General features: G+C 46.0%; 1 protein-coding gene across 1 annotated transcript in view; it reads left to right on the top strand.

The window, feature by feature from the left end:
* Positions 1-8,273: 8,273 nt before the first annotated feature.
* Positions 8,274-20,895, top strand: part of NRGN (neurogranin) — a 45,786-nt gene continuing 33,164 nt past the window's right edge. The window contains exon 1 of the mRNA XM_033172211.1: positions 8,274-8,549. Coding sequence (XP_033028102.1) covers positions 8,535-8,549 — 15 coding nt within the window. The 5' untranslated portion in view covers positions 8,274-8,534. The remainder of the gene's footprint in view (positions 8,550-20,895) is intronic.

The raw sequence follows: 20,895 nt of genomic DNA, 5'->3' as shown, positions 1-20,895 counted from the left end.
ACGCCCTAACAGCTCCATTCCACCCGGCCAGCAACGGACAGGCAGAACGAATGGTGCGCTCAGCGAAAGAGGCACTGGCACGCCTGGACCAGAAGGACTGGCATGAGCGAGTTACGGAATACTTGCTTGTGCAACACATTACCCCGCATGCAGCCACAGGGCGGAGTCCAGCTGAACTGCTTATGGGCCGTCGCCTCAGATCTCCGCTCGACCGGTTGCATCCAGACTTCGGGGTAGCCGAGCCCCCGGGCGGTGCTAACGCACCAAGGTCTTTTATTCCCGGGGATAAGGTTTTTGCCAGAAACTATGTGGGGGACGTTCCTTGGGTGCCGGCCACGATAGTGGGAGTCACTGGGCCCCGCTCATATCAGGTGGCACTTGAGGACGGGCGGTTGTGGCGCCGGCACATAGACCAACTGAGGCGCCGGGTTGGAACCTTGGACGATACCGCAGTACCCTCAACGGCAGCCTCAGCTCTAGAACCGACACCATTGGAAGGCGAGGCTCCATCTACACCCCCTTCACAAACTGCGGACATGGGGCCAAGCCGAGCCACTGCAGGGGTTTTGCCTGACTCCCTTGAGACGCCGACCACCGCCTTGCCTGAGTGTCCACCAAGTCCGATCGTGACAGGCCTTCCAACAGCAGCGGAGCCGGAGACCTCAGGCCCAACGACACCAGTGGTAGCACAGCAGTCGCAACGGGACTCGGGAAGCCAACCGGGCTCTGATACTGGCCCACGGCGGTCAGGTAGGGTTCCCAAACGCCCAGCATATCTAAAAGACTATGTTACACACAATTTGCACACATAATGCTGCATCGTAATTTGAACTGTTATGCTATGTGTTTTAAATGAATATTGCTGTATATAATGGAACCACTATGCTTGTAACCTAATGCCTTATCTCGGTGGGGAGGGGTGTTATGTATTGAAGTTCTCACCTTGGCCACCAGGGGTGTGTGTATATAGTTTATTCTGCTGCGGTTTTCACTCAGGTCAGCTTATGCAAATGAAGGATTAGAAACTGACACTCAGGGATTGGTTAGCTGCAGAATGTTGTTGCTGTTACATTGTAGCTGAGCTCTATATAAGCTGGTGGCTGAGGCCTCCAGCTCAGTTCTGTTCCAGCCTGCAAATAAATAAGAGCTGTTTTGGAAATCGCTGTGTTGTCTGTTGTGTCCACCCACAACCTAACAAGGAAACACCATCAAAGCATTCCTGACAGATGGCTGTCAAGCCTCTGCTTAAAGACCGCCAAAGAAGGAGACTCCACCACACTCCTTGGCAGCAAATTCCACTGCTGAACAGCTCTCACTGTCAGGAAGTTCTTCCTAATGTTTAGGTGGAATCTTCTTTCTTGTGGTTTGAATCCATTGCCCCGTGTCCACTTCTCTGGAGCAGCAGAAAACAACCTTTCACCCTCCTCTATATGACATCCTTTTATATATTTGAACATGGCTATCATATCACCCCTTAACCTTCTCTTCTCCAGGCTAAACATACCCAGCTCCCTAAGCCGTTCCTCATAAGGCATTGTTTCCAGGCCTTTGACCATTTTGGTTGCCCTCTTCTGGACACGTTCCAGCTTGTCAGCATCCTTCTTGAACTGTGGTGCCCAGAACTGGACACAGTATTCCAGGTGAGGTCTGACCAGAGCAGAATATAGTGGTACTATTATTTCCCTTGATCTAGACGCTATACTCCTATTGATGCAGCTCAGAATTGCATTGACTTTTTTAGCTGCTGCATCACACTGTTGACTCATGTCAAGTTTGTGGTCTAATCTTGGAGGGTATGGAGTTATGTGACCCCCTAGGCAAGGTGATAAGTAACCATACAACCTTTAGAAGGCAGCTCTGTATAGGGAAGTTTTAAAAATGTTTTATTATGTTTTTATATATGTTGGAAGCTGCTCAGAGTGGCGCGGGTCAAAAATATAATGAGAATAAGAATAATGGAATAGGACGTCCCTATTTTCATCAGAGAAATGTTGAGGAGTATGTTCCTCGATGGGCACCATTGCCATTTTAAGAGAACAAGGGAGGCGTCCATGGTGAGTTCCGGCACCTCTTTTTCTAGAAAAACAACAACCAGTGCATAAGATAGCAAGTTAAAAAAGCATAACTATACACAATACTTATATCTAAACATGCCTAAATATGAAGCATAAGGTCAGACAACTAGCTAGCACTACACAGCAGAACACCGTGATTATTATTTTTGCGTCTGATTTTCAGACGAACATGTCAGTACTTAAGAATGGGGGCGGGCAGGGAGGTGTAATAAATTTCAGCACCTGGTAGTGGAAAGATTTTTATTTTTATTTTAGAAATCAGTCCCCGGGCGATAAGAAAAGAGAAGCCACCGAACAGTTGCAAGATAAAGTGGGAGAATTGTAAGGTTGCTTAGCAACATCCAAGCCTTTATTTTTCCGGCAGCAATTTTTTTCCCATGTGGGCAGGGAGCTCAGATGGGAGAGAATACTGTTGAGCCGTGTTAATTCTCACCCTCTCGCTTCGCTTGGGCTCAGACAGGCTCAAAAGTTTCGCCCAGCTTTCTCGGCACGGATTTAATTACAGAGGCACCCACCTCTGCAAAGAGATCTCATAGCGCAGAGATATTTTAGCCTGCTCTCTGCCAAACTCATTGGAGGACGAAAGCTGATTTAAGCCCTGTTGGGAGCTGGTTGGGCTTAAATCTGAATGCTTTGCCTTGATTGGACAGAGGGGCAGGTTACATTTCTGTGAGCTTTTAGGTATAAGCAGCAAAGCTCCCTTCTGACAACGTAAGGACAGAGCCCTGCGTGGACCAGGCCAGCAGCCGGCATCCTGCAGGAAGCCCAGTTTGTGAGTGCAACAGCTGTCTGCTCTGTGATTCCCACCAACTGCATACCCTCCAACATTCCTCAGATGAAAATAGGGACATTTCTCACTCCCCCACAACTGACCCTCCTTGACACCCCCTCTCCATTTTTGTCCCCTTTCCCTGCAGAGCATCTCCTATCAGAAGAAGGGTGAGTGCTGACACCCCAATGGGCCACGGCACACATGCCCTCCGCTGTCCTGAGAAAACCCCTTAATCCCAACCAGAAGCCTTTTTTTAAGGAATTGTAGGTACCTACACCCCAAAGGAGCAGGAAAGACTTTTTTTGTATGTGACAACAGCAGCTCGGATGCTCCGGCACTGGGGGCGGAGAGCAGACGGGGGCATGGTGTGTGTCCTGGGGGCATGGTGCCCGACGTGGTAGGGGGTGCACACTGTGTGTGTCTGGGGGCGGCCGTGATGGTACCCCCTCCCCGCTGGTGCTTTGGGTGGTGTGCTCATCCGCCCCTCCGTTCCTCCACCAGTGCACAGATGAAGACAGAGTCCCTACCTGAGAGGAATGGCAAACCGAGCTGTTAGACTGCACCGAAAGGGCATAACTGACCGGAAAGTTCAGGAACTAAGAAGACAAAAACTTCAAGAAAGAATGGGGGGAAATTATAATTTATTTAGGAGACCAATGTAAGCAGATGAAAACATTGGCAGGATTTTAATTTCACTTGCAATGTAACAAACACTGAGGACAATATGGAAAGACATAAAATATACGGTAGATTATGAAAGAATACGCAGTTGAAAAATGTTGGCAATAGGACCCATGCAGGGGATAGGGGAGAAGTCTCGAGATTCAGAGAAATCTCTTTATGCGGATATAGTTTTGGTATTGTTAAACAATTTCAAAAAGAAGGAAGGAAGAGAAAACCCCTTAATCCCGATTTTATTTTATTCCTTGGTAGATTTACAAAAAGAAATGCACACCACAATAAATAAATTTTAGAAAGGGGTAAGATTAGACGCAGATGCTTCCTCGCAGCCACAGCTGCCATTGCTTGGGCAGATGTGTTTGTGGACTTTCCAGCGCTATGATTTTAAATTTGTGAGCCCTACCCATGTTTCCTAAAGAGGTTTAACGAACTGAAGGACATTGCCCTCTTTCTGTGCTCCTCCCAATAGAAACATGCTGATGGGATTTTTTGTATTAGTGGGACTGGAGGTATAACTGTGTATGTGCAAATAGACTACGGTAGTTATAGTCTCACCTTTATTCTTGTAGATCAGGGGTGGCCAACTCCCAAGAGACTGAGATCTACTCCCAGAGTTAAAGACTGGCAGTGATCTACCCCCTTCTTGGGGGTTCAGGTTGAAGTTGTTTTTTTTAGGGAGGAGCAAAGCCCCGTTTGGGGGGGGGGCAAAAATGTTGAGCTTCTTTGGGGGGAGCTGGTGATCTACCAGTGATCTACCAGTGATCTACCACAGATGTCCAGTGATCTACCGGTAGATCACAATCTAACTGTTTGACATGCCTGTTGTAGATATACCCTTGCTTTAAGTCATTTACTGTACATACTGTCTTCTCTTGTATATTATTTACTACAAAGTTATGTCTTAATTATGCATTCTCAATGTATTTTTAATTTTAATTTTCCTTAGCACCAAACCACTGCTATTCAAAAGTGGACACTCCATTACTGCATTTGCAATTGTTGCAAGATAAAATCTGTTTTGGGAAGAGAAGAAATGAGCATTGAACCACTGATATTACAAGTGAACTCTTTAATTACTGCATTTGCTGTTGTTTAAGATAAAAACTATTTGGGAAAGAAGCTACTTTTGCCATTTTTATGGGCATTTATTGTTTGTTTACAGATAGTTGCCTTGGTGATATTACCTTGTGTCAACCGCAGTAGTCATTGCATCACCAAGCTGTTCATTGTTTTATTGTTGCTTGGGACAGCAAATGCAAAGGAAATAGGGACATTTCAATATCAAATCATAAGCCGGGGTAGCTTTCGTAATTCCGGGACGGTCCCTGGAAAATAGGGACAGTTAGAGGGTATGCAGTTGGCACTCAGTGGCCCACTGTACTTGGTTCAGATCTAAATCCGCCATATGAAAGGCTGCAATCCTGGGCCCATGTATGTCCGAGTAGACACAGAAAAGATTGCACTGTAAGTGGACTTAAGCAAGCGGCTATTTGAAGGTTAGGGCACCTGTGGCCCTCCAACTGCTGTTGGTCTACAGTTCCCATAATCCCCGGGCATCAGCTGTGTTGGCTGGGGCTGATGGGAGTTGGAGTCTAGCAACACCTGTTGGGCCATAGGTTCCCCCATCTCTGCACTAGTCTGAGGTCAGCTACACTTTGTCACAGCCATTATATAATAAAGCCCTAGTTCCACAAGGTTGCTTTGATGTGTGGGCGTATTTGTCTTGGTTTCAAAGGCTTAAAGCAAAAAAGCTATGATCCTTCTTTTTCTTTTTTTAAAGATACCCACAGGTGTCTGTACTATCTCTGTATAATTCCACTTGATATCACAAGTACAGGAAGCGATTATTGGGGCAGATTATTTGCCCATTATTGTCCCATCTGACTGGCACCTGTTTCTCAGGCAGTGGTGCTGGTTCCAGTAATTTCCTATCCGGAATACATTTGCCTAGAATTGAATTTGGGACCTTCTGAATACAGGGCAAGCTCTATACCACAGGGCCACACTCCTTCCCTCCATCCCACCATCCTGGTTATCTGGGGAATAGTACCCCAGGAACAGCATACATTCAGGCATGGTGATCCCTCCTGGATCCAGTTCTCCTGGTGTCCAAACCAAACACCTTCTGGTATTCCTGAAATAGCAAACCTATGTTCTTGCTGCTTTGTTAAAGTGATGGACAATTTGCAGAATGCGTATGAAAACCTTTTACAGTGGTACCTGGGTTCTCAAACTTAATCCGTTCCAGAAGTCTCTTCCTAAACAAAAGCATTCCAAAACCAAGGCGCGCTTTTCCATAGAAGGTAATGCAAAACAGATTAATCTGTTCCAGACTTTTGAAAACAACCCCTAAAACAGCAATTTAACATGAATTCTACTATCTAACGAGAGCATTGATCCATAAAATGAAAGCAATAAACAATGTGCTGCAGTCACACAATCAATTAATCAGCAGCTGAACTGGGTTCCACACAGTCACAGAAACAAAACAAAAAAGCCGCAAAAACAAAAATGCAAAATAAACAGCAAAACCAGGCAGACCTCAGCGTAACACTGAAAACAGAAGCATCGCACTCAAATTGGAAGCATAACACTCAAAGCGTAGCATGTTCGGTTTCCGAAAAGTTCGCAAACTGGAACGCTGTTTGGGTTCCAAGTTGCTTGAGAACCAAGTGTTCCATTGTACTAGGGCTGCAATCTCTAACTAATTGGTTAGGGACATAAGAAGCAACCTTAACGTTGAAACAAAACATCTCTTTCCCACACAGGAGAGGAAGGTACAGGCAGGCTTGAGGGAACCCGAAGGTTTGCAAAAGTACAAAAAAGTCTCTTTAGAAGAAATGCAGCAGGAGGAGGAGGCTCCTAAAAAGTCCTGTATGTACTCAATGGCATGGCATATTTAGGGTCTGAGAGGGAAAACAACAACACATGAGAGCCAGGTGGGGAGTGGAATGGGATGGAGCAGCTGCTAAGGGATCAAAAGACTAACAGAAGATAACAGAGAGAACCACTTCTCTGTCTCCATAGGTCATTTATTGGCTCATGCTGAGAAGCTATTTTCAAACGTTCCCAGGGTTGGAAGTGACAAATGTTAACAAGAAATCAATGGAGATATCCAGTATCATTATGTAGCTGGGGCTAGGCCTTCCCCCCTCAAAAAATGGCTATCCATCTAACAGTGTAACTGAATGCATTTTTCCCCGCATAAATAAGTGCCACTGAGATCAAGGAGCTCCTAGAGAAGCATTCACGAGCCTGCAACCTGCAACAGGTTAGGAAGAGAGAAACTGGAGTGCGATCTCTCCCTGCCAAGCTTCTCTCAAAAGTGGGCATCTGCTTGTCTTGCACACAGGTGGTATAGACCAGGTGCGGGGGATTTCTGACCCTCCGGATTTTGCTGAACTACAACTCCCACAATCCCTAGCCAATGGCCATGCTTCCTGGGGCTGATGGGAGCTACAGTTCTGCAACGTCCATAGGGTCACAGGCTCCCCACACCTGCACTAGACAGCCTCGTTTTGCATTTGATCTCATGTATACATTTCCCCCTCTGCGTTCACCTGGGCAGACACTTCACACACACCTGAAGAGACGGGGCTCTGCTACTCCATAAGAAAGGCAGCGTGGTGCAGTGGTTAGAGGTTTAGGACTACTAGGACATGGGAGATGGGGGTTCAAATCCCCTCTCGGCCATGGCGGTTGTTGGGTGACCTTGAGGCAGTCACTGCCTCTCAACCTCCTAATGCACCTCACAGGGTTGTTGTGAGAATAAAGTGAGGAGGAGGGGAGCCGTGAGCCGTGTATGTCGTATTGAGCTCCTTGGAGCAAAGGTGGGATATAGTAATAATCATAATAATAGCTTATGGCATAATTGATTGCATTTATATCCCTTCTTCCATATCAAACTCAAGGCACTGAACACACAGTTTGCATACCTTCCAACATTTCTCTGGTGAAAATAGGGACATCCTATTCAATAATAATAATAATAATAATAATAATAATAATAATAATAATAATAATTATTATTTTATTATTTATACCCAGCCCATCTGACTGTGTTGCCCAAACCACTCTGGGCAGCTTCCAACATATATAAAAAACATAATTAAACATTAAACATAAAAACCCCTTCCCTGTACAGTGTTGCCTTCAGATGCCTTCTAAGGGTTGTATAGCTACTTATCTCCTTGGCTTAGGGGTTTGCATAACTTCATAACCTCCAACATTTCTCCGATGAAAATAGGGGCGTCCTAAGGAAAAGCGGGACATTCTGGGATCAAATGAGAAACTGGGACGGCTTCTGTAAATCCAGGACTGTCCCTAGAAAACAGGGACCACTGGAGGGTCTGAGTCTGCAGGCCACCTCCCCTCTAAGAGCTTGCCAGATCCATTTTTGCTTAGCTTCAGTAAGGTCGCTGCAGCATCATGTGTCTTCATACTATGCCCTGGGACCAATGCAGCTATTCATATTTGAGGCACTGCCCTCCAGGTTCTTTTTCTGGTGTCTGATCAGGCACTGGCAACCGACAATATAATTTGGGCACTTGCTAGAGACCTGTGGAATTGGCCATTATATGTCGAGCTGGGTACTGTTTGTTCTTGATTGTGTTTCTATGGCACAAAGAGCTCTCTAATGCCAACTGGGCTGCCTGTCTCTTTAAGTATTTAAAGGGTGTTAGAAGCGAGAGGAGTTGATGTAAAACAAGCTGGGGGGGGGGGAGAGAGAGAGAGAGAGAGAGAGAGAGAGAGAGAGAGAGAAATTAAAAAGCAAGAGAAGAACTGGAGCTGCCTGAGTAGGTCTGATAGGCTCCCCAGCTGAGAGTAAGTGGGTTACGTAGGCAATAAGCTCTGCTCAACTTCAGCACCTACGGAAAGATCTGTTCTGGAGGCAGCAGGGGAAAAAGCAAGTTCTCGTAAGTGGAGAAGGAAACGGATCTCTGCCTTCCCAGGGTGTATCTAGCTCCTGTTGGCTGGGGAACTCTTAAATCAGATTTGCATCCACGATGGACTGCTGTAATGTACGTACACACCTGTACATTATTATTATTTTTATTATTATTAATTGGAATGTGCAAGAAATCATACTAGAATGTAATAAGCTGGTGGGAAAAGATTGAAGTTGAGGTGCAGCACTCGGGTTTGCTCGTTTTTATTGCTGAACTATTATGAATGGCAGTCTGTGATCAAGTGCTGAGTTGTCTCTGAATCTACTCTCATATTGATATGGCGGGGGGGGGAGGGGGGGAACACGCCCACCTTTTCTTGTAGGGTCTTTTCTTTAAGGTCTTTTCTTTAGGGTCTGAAAGATCCCTGCTCTGAGATGGTTGTGGACGAGGCAACCAGCCATGGCACACCATGTACCTGAACCCTGTGACATTTTGGAATGACACCCCCCACTCCACCCCACCCCACCCCATCTGATGGATAGGAAATTCTACCAGCTGCCCTGGAGCCTATTTAATAACTTTAAATTAGATGTGGTGCATTGACTTTTTTATTGCAATCTTTTAAATAAAATGAGTCTGCTTTTTGAACCTTTTAAGTTGGCTGCTCTGCGTGGCACAGCGATTTCTAGTTGCCAGAAAGCTGAGCGTGGAAATAGCAATAACAGGACCAGCAGAACTGTTAGTTTATGTGTGGGAGTTTGCTGCTTATTTCTGCTCCTGTACTGGGGAGAAAAAGAGATGAGGGGAAATAATGGCTCATATACATACATACATACATATCTGCTGAGAAAGAAGAACAAACAGCAACCGCTGACTAAAGTCACGGATCAGGATTTTTCTTTTTTCCACCCCTTTGAAAGAAACACACTAAAACAATGAACTTTGGACTGCTGGAAGTCTTAAATCGGATTTGCGCTTTTGGGTGGTGAAAGCATTTGAAGGCTGGCAGCGCTGGGTAGAACATGCATATTTTGCAAGCTTTCCCCCCTGGGTTTCTTTCCATTTTTCAACCTTTGGAGCAAGGGTAGCTAACATTGTTCCCTTCTAATGCTGATTTTCTGGCTCCCTTCAGCTCCAGCCAGCATGACCAGCCATGCAAGTTGTGGTGCAACACTCTGTTGGCTACCCTTGATTTTGAGACTAATCTGCACACAGAAATAAGTACTGTTGGTATGTTCACACGTTCTGTTGGCAAAGGGGCTAAGGTGGCGATGGGGAACATGTGGCCAATCATTGACCGTGTTGGCTGCGGGGGTCACAGGTTCCCTCATCCCTAGGAACTACAAACAATACTGGAAATATGCCCATAATCATTTCCTGCTTATTAGGACTCCTAATACTGTAAGTGCTGCGCTCACATTTTCTGAGTCTGAGTTGGTAGTTGTGCCCCCTTTTCAGGATCCAGGTCCTTGGAGAAGTCTAAGATAACCGAGTGGTTGGGTGAATGCATCTTGATGCCACTAGTTACGTACATCCTGATAAATTCCTGTGCATTGGAACTGTGAAGAAGATACGTCTGGCCACTTCACCAACTGTTGATAACATATTCTAGGGCAATCTTGTGTGGGCAAATATGCTTCTCTGTTATATCTTTAACTGGGAAGGACAAACATGCTCTTGGCTTTTAATTCACCGTATAATAAATGGATATGGCATTTATCTGAGTGGAGAAGGGTGTTCAGCATTTTTTAGCAGTGGGTGATGCCAGTTTGAGGCTTGGGGGGGGGGGGTCTTGAACAAGGTACGTTCCTGTGGGCTTCGTTCCTTCATTGAATCATGGAGCTAAGCAGGACCTCAAAGATCATCTAGGCCAGGAAATCTGCTGCTACGGCTTCTCTGATTGGTGGTAATCCATCACCTCCTTTAAAAAGTCAAAAGTAAGAGATTTCTGATGCAATCTTATTTATTACGTTTATATACCCCTTTTTTTCTTCCAAGTTGCTCCAGGTGGTGTATATAGTTCTCCTCCTCCCCATTTCATCCTCACAACGACCCTGTGAGGTAGGTTAGGCAAAGACATGGTGACTGGCCCAAGGCTGCCCAGTGGGGATTCGAACTCTGCTCTCCCAGGTCCTTAGTCCAACACTCTAACCATTATGCCACACTGGCCCCCAAGGGTGGGGAGCTACAGGGTTGGTACTCTCTATCTGGCCTTTGGTAATCCCCCCAGGCCTACTTCCACCCTTGTTCTCACACTCCTTTGCCAGCCTCGCTTCACACCCTTTTTGGGTGTTTTTACCTGACTGTAATATGCTTCTGAACTCTGGCAATGCTTCTTGCTTGCCTGGATAGAGGAGAGAGGGGTGTGTGTGAAGAAACCAGCCTACTATGCGAAAAGGTGGTAAAACACGCATTTGTTGCTCCACCTGCTTTTGCCTCTGGCCCCGGCCCACACTGCCATGTGGCCCCCGGAAGCTTGCAATGAATGGACTGTGGCCCTCATGCTACGAAATTCTCCCTGTTGTTTCATTGAAATCCCCTTCGTTGTGAAAGGAATGTGCCTGCCTTCTGGATTAATGGAAAATCAATTTGATCTATCATCATGGCAGCCCTTCAAAGTATCTGAAGGGGGCCACCACTAAACCCACCTCTTAGCTGTCTGTTCCCCAGGGAAAACACGTACCCATTCCACCTTAATTCATCACGCTTGGTCTCTAGGTCCCTTCACCATCATTGCCGCTCTTCTGCTATGGACACAATCCAGTCCTTACTACCATCCCCTCCAAGAGAGAGAAATGACAAAGTATATGGCTATCTACATTGGCTCCCAGTACATTTCCGAGCACAATTCAAAGTGTTGGTGCTGACCTTTAAATCCCTAAATGGACTCAGCCCAGTATACCTGAAGGAGCGTCTCTGCCCCCATTGTTCTGCCCAGACACAGGTCCAGCGCCAAGGGCCTTCTGGGGATTCCCTCCCTACGAGAAGTGATGTTACAGGGAACCAGGCAGAGGGCCTTCTCGGTAGTGGCGCCCGCCCGGTGGAAGGCCCTCCCATCAGATGTCAAGGAAAGAAACAATCATCTGACTTTTAGAAGACATCTGAAGGCAGTCCTGTTTAGGGAAGTGTTTAATGTTTGATGTTTTAGCGTATTTTTTATATTCTGTTGGGAGCCACCCAGAGTGGCTGGGGAAACCCAGCCAGATGGGAGGGATATTATTATTATTATTATTATTATTATTATTATTATTATTATTATTATTATTATTATATCCCCTTTTCTATGCTCCTCTTGCTGCTTGCTTGAACAGGGAGGGTGAGAAAGCAGCAACAGGAGAAGTAGCAGCAGGGGGACAGATTGGCAGTGGATGCTCAACCACGCTGATTCCTGGTCTGGGTGTGTGGCTTATGATGAGAACCTTGTTATTAGAATGGGAATGTTGCAAGCATGTCCCCATCGTCACCTGTAAGATGCTAAGGCAGGGATGGGGGACCTATTGTTGAGCTCTCATCAGCCCCAAAGCAGCATGGCCAGTAGTCGGGAATGATGGGAGCTGGAGTCCAAACACATTTAGAGGAGCAAACATTCCCCATCCCTGTTCTGGCAGCATATGCACCTGCATAACCCACAACGCTGCCAAGTATTCACATACCCCTCTCCATGTGGGGCTACCTTTGAAGGTGACCCGGAGCTACAATTAATCCAGAATGCAGCAGCTAGACTAGTGACTGGCCGCCGAGACCATATAACACTGGTCTTGAAAGACCAAATCAAATATCTTTATTGCGGTCAAAGACCAGAAAACTTGAAAGACCTACATTGGCTCCCAGAATGTTGCCAAGCACAATTCAAAGTTTTGGTGCTGACCTTTAAAACCCTAAACGGCCTCGGTCCAGTATACCTGAAGGAGTGTCTGCACCTCCATCATTCTGCCCGGACACTGAGGTCCAGCTTCAAGGGTCTTCTGGCCGTTCCCTCCCTGCGAGAAGTGAGGTTACAGGGAACCAGGCAGAGGGGCTTCTCGGTAGTGGTGCCCGCCCTGCAGAACGCCCTCCCACCAGTTGTCAAGGAAATAAATTAACTTTTAGAAGACACCTGTTTAGGGAAGTTTTTAATGTTTGATGTTTTATCGCATTTAGGGATGTGGAAAACTATAGCAGCCTTCCCCCAAGCTGCTGTGGTTTGGAATCCCTGGTCCCTGGTCCTGTTGGCTGGGGCTTATGGGAGTTGCCTTCCAAGCACACCTGGAGGGCAGCAGCTTGGAAAAGGCTTCTCCAAAGGTTATTGGGCTTGCAAGGTAAAATGAGAGTTGAGTCCCCATCGACTGAAACCCATCAGCGTCAAGAGGAATCCTGGATTTCTTCTAACAGCCTGACCCAGAAATTCTCCCACGTCCGCAGAGCTAGATGGGGGAAAGGACGCAATATGCTCACTTAGAGCTTTTGTTGGAATTTCCCCGTGATCCTATTTGCCAAGCCAGGGGATGTCAGTGCCGGCGTACTGGCAGCTCCCAAGGGACTTGGGTTGGTTTTCAGCAATTTCAATTAGGAGATGGCTGGCGGAGTCGTATTTCGTTGCATTAAGTGGGATGGAAACCAGGCGGCGTCTGCAGAAAGCAGAACTTTGTGCCACCTTCTTTGCTTATTTATATATTTGTCTGCCTGCATTCGCTGGCAGAGTGTGTGGGCTGCCGGGGTGCCTGGGCAGGGCTTTATGCCTTATTTGTGGAGGCAGCCTTCTAGTTTGGAGGGAGCGCAACTACTTTTCTTCAGCACGAATATATTACCAAAAGAAAAGGAGGGGGGGAAGGAATCTTGGGATATGATTTACAATGAACTAAAAAAAAAGTTTAAATTAACCTTCGCCAAAGAACCCCGAAGCCTTTCTCTGAGGTATTATAGGTATAGTTATACCAAAAGATTTGAGGATGTTATTTATGTATGCAACCATGGCCACGAGAATGCTGTTAGCCCAATGCTGGAAAGGAAATAATATACCGACAAAATTGGAATGGCAAACATTGTGATGGCAAGACTAATGGGGAACGTTAGGAATCATGACGACCAAAAATTTATCACAGAATAGGACAAATTCAGACAATTCTTAAAAGATTACTGTAAACATCTGAAATCTTTGGCAGGCCTTGAATGACTCCTGCAATGTGGCATAACTTATGGACATACTGGATAAATATGAGCTAGATTTTATTCAATATGCAGTTAATATAGAATTGTAGAGGACCCACGTTTGGTTGGAGGGAAGTCTTAATACTTTTAAACGTAATTTTATTTCATTTTCAACATTTGAGTATTTTCTTCTTCTTATGTATATCTCTGATGGAGAATGATAATTGTGATGTATACTAAAAAAAATCAACAAAGATTAAATGCAAAAAAAAGGAGGGGGAGAAAGATGGATGGTTAGGGGTTAAGTTCTGATAGAGCCTTTAAGAAGGGACCTCAGAGCAGGACCATTTAACTCAGCTGCTCTCCTCCCCTAAGCACACTGGCCCAGATCCGAATGATGCATTCCAGAATGTGCCACCAGCAGAGGACAGCTGTGAAGGGCTGGTATTGCTGGGATCCTGACAAGGCCCACATCTGAGCAAGTGGGGCCATCTGTTCATCCCCACCCCTCACCTGTAAGCCCTCTGGCCCTGCTGCTGCTCTGCCTTGCCTCTGCTGCCTGTCACTATCTTTGACAGTGATGTCACTGAATATGACACTGAATGCCCACTGTTGGGGGATGGGCTGCAAGCATGGGCAGAGGAAGGGGGTTGCGGTCGGTGCGGTCTGCCCCGGGTGTCACCACTGAGGGGGGTGACAAAATGCCGGGCGGGCACTCACCGCGGGGCCTGCAGCGCGCCTGAGCCACGCGTCTCTCCTGGGAGAGATGCGGTGGCTTGGCCGCACACAGGCTCCACGCTGCCCAAACGATCCGCCTGCTGCCTCCCCCCCCAACTGTAGGGCGGCTGAGTGGGAGAAGGCAGGCAGGCAGGCTCCGGAGGCCCCACAGTGTGCCTCACCCCTATGGCCGACTCACCCTGCCCCTGGGCGTGCTGCCGCCCCAGGCGCCCAAGCGACTTCCTCCACTGGCTGCAAGGAGGGCAGCTCAGGAACTTCCTGGAAGCATCAGCTGAGCTGTGGTGGTCAAGTTGATGCCCAACTGTCTGTCTCTCTTTTGTAGAGGATTGCCAACTGTCCAGGAAAAAACTGTTGTGTCCTGTTCCTGTTCCTTCAAGGGGTTTGCTCTGCATAAATCAGCTGCTATATATCATCAGCCTATTTCTGCACCTACCTCAATATTGGTTTTTTTCCTGACTAGCAGTGACTCTCTCCAGGGTCTGAGGTGAAGACAGAACCTTTCACACCATCTGCCACTTGGTCCTTTTAAACTGGAGGTGCCAGGAATCGAATCGGAGTGTGGCTTTGTCCCTGAGCTGCAGTCCTTTCCCTATAGATGCCACCCATGCATTACAGTTCCTTCCTTATCCTACACGATGATTCCTGTTTTCAGAGTAGATAATCGCAAACAAACAAAATGCATCCGATTGACAGGCAGAGATTTGAAGAAAATGTTCCCAATGTACAGCTTCATTGGCTGGATTTCTTGTTGTCTTGGTTATTAAAGGTAAGGGAGCCTTTCCAGAAAAAAGGAAGCAAAAAAAAAACCCCTGCACACATGTAAAGCACATTTTCTCCCCTCCTGGGAGTTGTAGTTTGTTAAGGGTGCTGGGAACTGTAGCTCTGTGGGGGGAGCTAAACTACAGTTCCCAAAATTCTGTGCTGTTACACAGTGGAGTCAATGCAGTTGAAAGAAGCCATCAGGTGAGACTCAACAAAAGGGCAGATCAACGTGGAGGCATTTAGGGGGATCAGGTGGGAAGATGAGTTTTGTCTTTGAGTTCCGAACAGCAAGTGCTTCTGGCGGGTTGACCTTTCTGCACTGAGACGTGCCCCATGCAATGTAATAGCATTCTCATCCCACTCCATCTGCCCTTATTTTCCTGTAACTCATCATTAGCTGTGACCAGGCAACGGAGTCAGCCTCTGGCTTCCTTGGGCAGCTGCTAGGGGTCCCGACTCCCTGGCAGAGTCCACTGTCGCCAACACCTCTTGCCTGGGTCCGCAAGCCATATTTCTAATTTCCTGGAGTGTCCTTGACATCATGTCTCTCCAGGGCATTAGTGTCATGGAATTCTACTCAATATTGATCCAGAGTAGAACTGCACTGTGTAGTTAGCAGAGTAAAAACTTAAACACATTGCAGGATTCCCAAAAAACAGACCAGAGGCAATTAATATTTCATCCAGCAGAGCTTTACTGCTACTACAGGCAAATGAGCACAATGGTCATGAATCCAATGCATTTGGGATTGGCACTGTCCATAAGAAGTCCAGTTGCAGCAGACTTTACTTAAACTTACAATTAATGTAATTAAAATTATTTATACCCTGTCCATGTGACTGGATTGCCCCAGCCACTCTTGGCAGCTTCCAACACATATAAAAACATAATAAAACTTTAACAAAAACTTCCCTATACAGAGCTGCCTTCAGACGTCTTCTAAAGGTTGTATAGTGACTTATCTCCCTGGCTCAGGGGTTGTGTAACTCCATACCCTCCAACATTTCTCCGCTGAAAAGAGGGACGTCCTAAGGAAAAGTGGGACATTCTGGGATCAAATCAGAAACAGGGATGGCTTCCGTAAATCCATGACTGTACCTGGAAAATAGGGACACTTGGAGGGTCTGTAACACTCGGTCACAATTCCCCACATTTTGTGGAATGGCTCAGTGTGGTGTAGCATCTGCTTTGCACGCAGAAGGTCACAGGTTTAATCCTGGCAAGCCTGGGTTGATTTGGGAAATACTTCCTGTCTGAAATCCAGGAAAGCTGCTCCCGTTCTGTGTGGATAATACTGAGCTAAACGTACCCAACAGTCTGACTTGTTATAAGGTTGCCTCCTGTGCGAGTGTATGGGGACTAATTATCAGTTTGCATTTCTTAGTGCAGAAAGTATTGTTCCGATGTGTAGAAATCTTTCCTATTCTACTTAATTCAAGAGGGTTCTGGAAGCTTCTCTGTGTAAAAGAAACCAACAGAAGGTTCGTGATGTTTGGGTTGTTCCTTCAGAGAAGCTGAGTACAGCTGGTCTAAACTGGTTCTGGTATCTCCTCTTTCGAGGTCATGCTGACTATAATAGGCCAGAAGGAGCCTGGGTTTCACTCTTTCTACCTCTCTATCCTTCTGGTGTGGTGTTCTGTACATAGTATGCTTAGTGTTCAGGTTTAGACTTATTATAAGTAATTATCATAATTATAATTATTATGGAATAGGCTGTCCCTATTGTCACCTGAGAAAGGGTATGGTGTTATAGCCAGCTTTCCTTACTAAGTAAGACCATCACATTTCTGGGTCAAGGGCCTTCAGAGACATGAATGTCAGGGACAATGAAATAATCCAATCTAGAAAGTTTTTCATGAAAGTATGACAGCAGAGGTATATGTGAACACGTACCATTTAAAACCATCTATAAAAAGATTGCCCACAAAGCTTCTGTACGAACAGAGGTCTAAATGCCATCTTTCCATGAATGAGTCTGGCCATGGGCATTCTTAGAAAAAAGTTTGGCATCCATGCCACATTAACCCACCTTGAACTGCCTTGACAGTTTCTGGGTGGGTAAGAAGTGTGCGGAAAATTGAGTGAGGTGGGTGGTCTTGGCAGGGTGGGGGGATACATCAATAAATTAATTTGAGCTGACTAGGGACAATTTGAGAGGCCAACGGATGGGAATAGAATGGCTGTAGAGGAGGATCTGTTGGGAAATTAACCGGGAGTAAATGAATTGAAGAAGAACTGATCTGGGTGGGGTGCAAATTAATTGTAGAATTTATCTGAAGATATGGATGGGAAATTGGTTGGTTTGTCTTCCCTCCTGTGACATTTAAATTCTAGATTTGCATCTGCACATATCAATTAGTCTGTGCAATGTTAATGCAAGTGTCTGTCTCTGGGCTTGTGCGTTGAATCTTTTAAGAACCTAGCAACGCCCCAATTCTGCTTATCAGATTAGTCCAAGAGGGCCCATTCTGTATCAGTTAACTATCAAGTAACATTGCACTGTTGAAAAACAGAGAGAAAGTCTTTAAATTATGTATCAAGGTTATTCTAGGGCAGGGATAGCCAATGCGGCGACTAGGGATTGGGCAGAAAATTGATTCAGTTTGTACCTAAAGGCAAGTTTACTGATTTGCACTTCCTGAAACAAAGCACAAACCGAAACGTAGTCATCCTTTGGGGTGGAGGGTTCTGGGAAATTAAAATGGTAATTAGACCAAGCCCACCACCTTGAGCTGCTCAGATTGCTGTCCCTCAAGTCCACAAGTACTAGCTATCAGAGTGGTGGCAACACCAGTGGCCATTTGCCACAGGGCCCCCTCAAACCTGTTGCTGGTGCTGATCACCACATTTTGCCACAGTGAATGCCATAAGTTAATTACGTGCTCAGAGAGCCAGTGTGGTGTAGTGGTTAAGAGCAGTAGACTCGTAATCTGGGGAACCGGGTTCGTGTCTCCACTCCTCCACATGCAGCTGCTGGGTGACCTTGGGCTAGTCACACTTCTCTGAAGTCTCTCAGCCCCACTCACCTCACAGAGTGTTTGTTGTGGGGGAGGAAGGGAAAGGAGAATGTTAGCCGCTTTGAGACTCCTTCGGGTAGTGAAAAGCGGGATATCAAATCCAAACTCCTCCTCTTCTTCTTCTTCTTCTTCTTCTTCTTCTTCTTCTTCTTCTTCTCTATAGCAGTGTTTTTCAACCACTGTTCCGCGGCACACTAGTGTGCCGCGAGATGTTGCCTGGTGTGCCGTGAGAAAAATTGAAAAATTCAAGAGAATTACTTTATATATAGTCAATATAGGCACAGAGTTAAATTGTTTAACATTTTCTAATGGTGGTGTGCCTCATGATTTTTTTCATGAAACAAGTGTGCCTTTGCCCAAAAAAGGTTGAAAAACACTGCTCTATAGACAGTTACTGTATTGGCCCGAATATAAGCCACACCCACAAATAATCCACACCTTTAAAATTCAGAGGGGGGGGGAGAGAAAAGACAATACCCGAATATAAGCCGCTCCCTTAAAATTGGGTTACAGGCTGAAAGTCGCTGCGGTTCGTGGAATTCTGATTCCGAGCCCGTTTAAGCCTTTGATCTTGCAAGCCCGCAAAAGTTACTGTACAATCGCTAAAATCGCAAATTGCTATTCAATTGCTACGATTCTGCAGGCACTCACACCCGTAAATGGCAAATGTAGAAGAAAATCCTACTACGGGTACTAGAGAGGACCCACAAGTGGGTTAAACACCTGTTCGTAGCACCGTCAATGCAAATGAAAAATCAACACTGCACTGTATAATACGGGGAAAGCGATGAATGACATTAGAATTAATTGCACAAGAGTTTCAAGCTTGCAAATCGGCAATAAAACATTTTTTTTTGTTCTGTTTTACCATATGTCTGTTTCAGAGCGATATCGTAAAAGCCATTTTTTTTAAGGTCACGAAATTAAGCCCCATGTTAACTTTTCACGGTTGGAATTTGGAAAAAAAAAGTGTGGCTTATATTCAGGCCAATACGGCAACTTTTCATCTCTTTTCATGAATCATCTGCTAATCAATAGACCCCCTCCTGTCCCACTTGTCTTGTCTCACCGATGTAGCAAACAATTGGACCGTACATCATTTGCTAGGATAAAAGATAGCAGTTTTACGTGATGTCTGTCCACCTCCTCTCCTGCACAGGCAGAGCAATGTCTGCCAATAATCGGACGAGGCTTTCTGAGCATCGAAAATGGAAGCCCACTCAGGGGTTGTAAATAGCAGGGGTGTTAAGAACAATGGTCACCCCGCCAAAAGGAGATGGGCTTATGCAACCATTCCCAGCGGTGCAATGTTAATGCGCCAAACACATGCTGGAGAAAGATGTGATGCAACACAGCCGGTGCTTACTATGTGGCATGGTTCGTTTTAAGTGCACCTCAAAATAGCTTCCAGAAAAACCAAGCCTTCAACAATTTGATGAGTTTAAAATAAAACCAAAATAAAATAAATGACAGGTTTAAAACATGAGCAGGTTTTAAGGGTGGCGGATCATTTGTGCTGCTACAGTGCCGTCAGAGTAATTGGGCTTACAGTAGTGTATGATCACGTGTACAACATATAGTGCTGATCTGAAGTAGAAGAAGAAGAAGAAGAAGAAGAGTTTGGATTTGATATCCTGCTTTATCACTACCCGAAGGAGTCTCAAAGCGGCTAATATTCTCCTTTCCCTTCCTCCCCCACAACAAACACTCTGTGAGGTGAGTGAGGCTGAGAGACTTCAAAAAAGTGTGACTAGCCCAAGGTCACCCAGCAGCTGCATGTGGAGGAGTGGAGACGCGAACCCGGTTCCCCAGATTACAAGTCCACCACTCTTAACCACTACACCACACTGGCTGTGGTGTTGCATTTTGTATTGCATTCTTTGTTTCTGTGAGTTGCTGTCAGACTAATACAGAACAGTTCTTGGGTGGATGATGAGAAAAAGTATAAATGCTCTAAATGCTTGCGTGTCATGTGTATAATAATAAATAAATAAATAAATAAATAAATAAATAAATAAATAATGTATACCCCACCCATCTGGCTGGGTTTCCCCGGCCACTATGGGCGGCTTCCAACAGGATATTAAAAACACAACAAAAGATCAAACATTAAAAACTTCCCTTAACAGGGCTGCCTTCAGATGTCTTCTAAAAGTCAGATAGTTGTTTATTTCCTTGACATCTGGTGGGTGGGCGTTCCACAGGGCGGGCACCACTCTGCCTGGTTCCCTGTAACCTCACTTCTCGCAGGGAGGGAACCACCAGAAAGCCCTCGGCGCTGGACCTCAGTGTGCAGGCTGAACGATGGGGGGTGGAGATGCTCCTTCAGGTATACTGGGCTGAGGCTGTTTAGGGCTTTAAAGGTCAGCACCAACACTTTGAATTGTGCCCAGAAACGTACTGGGTGCCAATGTAGGTCTTTCACGACCGGTGTTATGTGGTCTTGGCAGCCACTCCTAGTCACCGGTCTAGCTGCCACATTCTGGATTAGTTGTAGTTTCTGGGTCAACTTCAAAGGTAGCCCCACACAGAGCACATTGCAGTAGTCCAAGCAGGAGATAACTAGAGCATGTACCACTCTGGTGAGACAGTCTGCAGGCAGGTAGGGTCTCAGACTGTGTACCAGATGGAGCTGGTAGATAGCTGTGCTGGACACAGAATTGACCTGCACCTCCATGGACAGCTGTGAGTCCAAAATCACTCCCAAACTGTGCACCTTCAGGGGCACAGTTACCCCATTCAGGACCAGGGAGTCCTCCACACCCGTCTGCCCCCTGTCCCTCCTAAACAGTACTTCTGTCTTGTCAGGATTCAACCTCAATCAAGTTGTGCAG

Source organism: Lacerta agilis, chromosome 15 (assembly GCF_009819535.1).
Source record: "Lacerta agilis isolate rLacAgi1 chromosome 15, rLacAgi1.pri, whole genome shotgun sequence".
In the NCBI taxonomy this organism is placed as follows: Eukaryota; Metazoa; Chordata; class Lepidosauria; order Squamata; family Lacertidae; genus Lacerta; species Lacerta agilis.
This window is presented reverse-complemented; position numbering and strand designations above follow the sequence as displayed.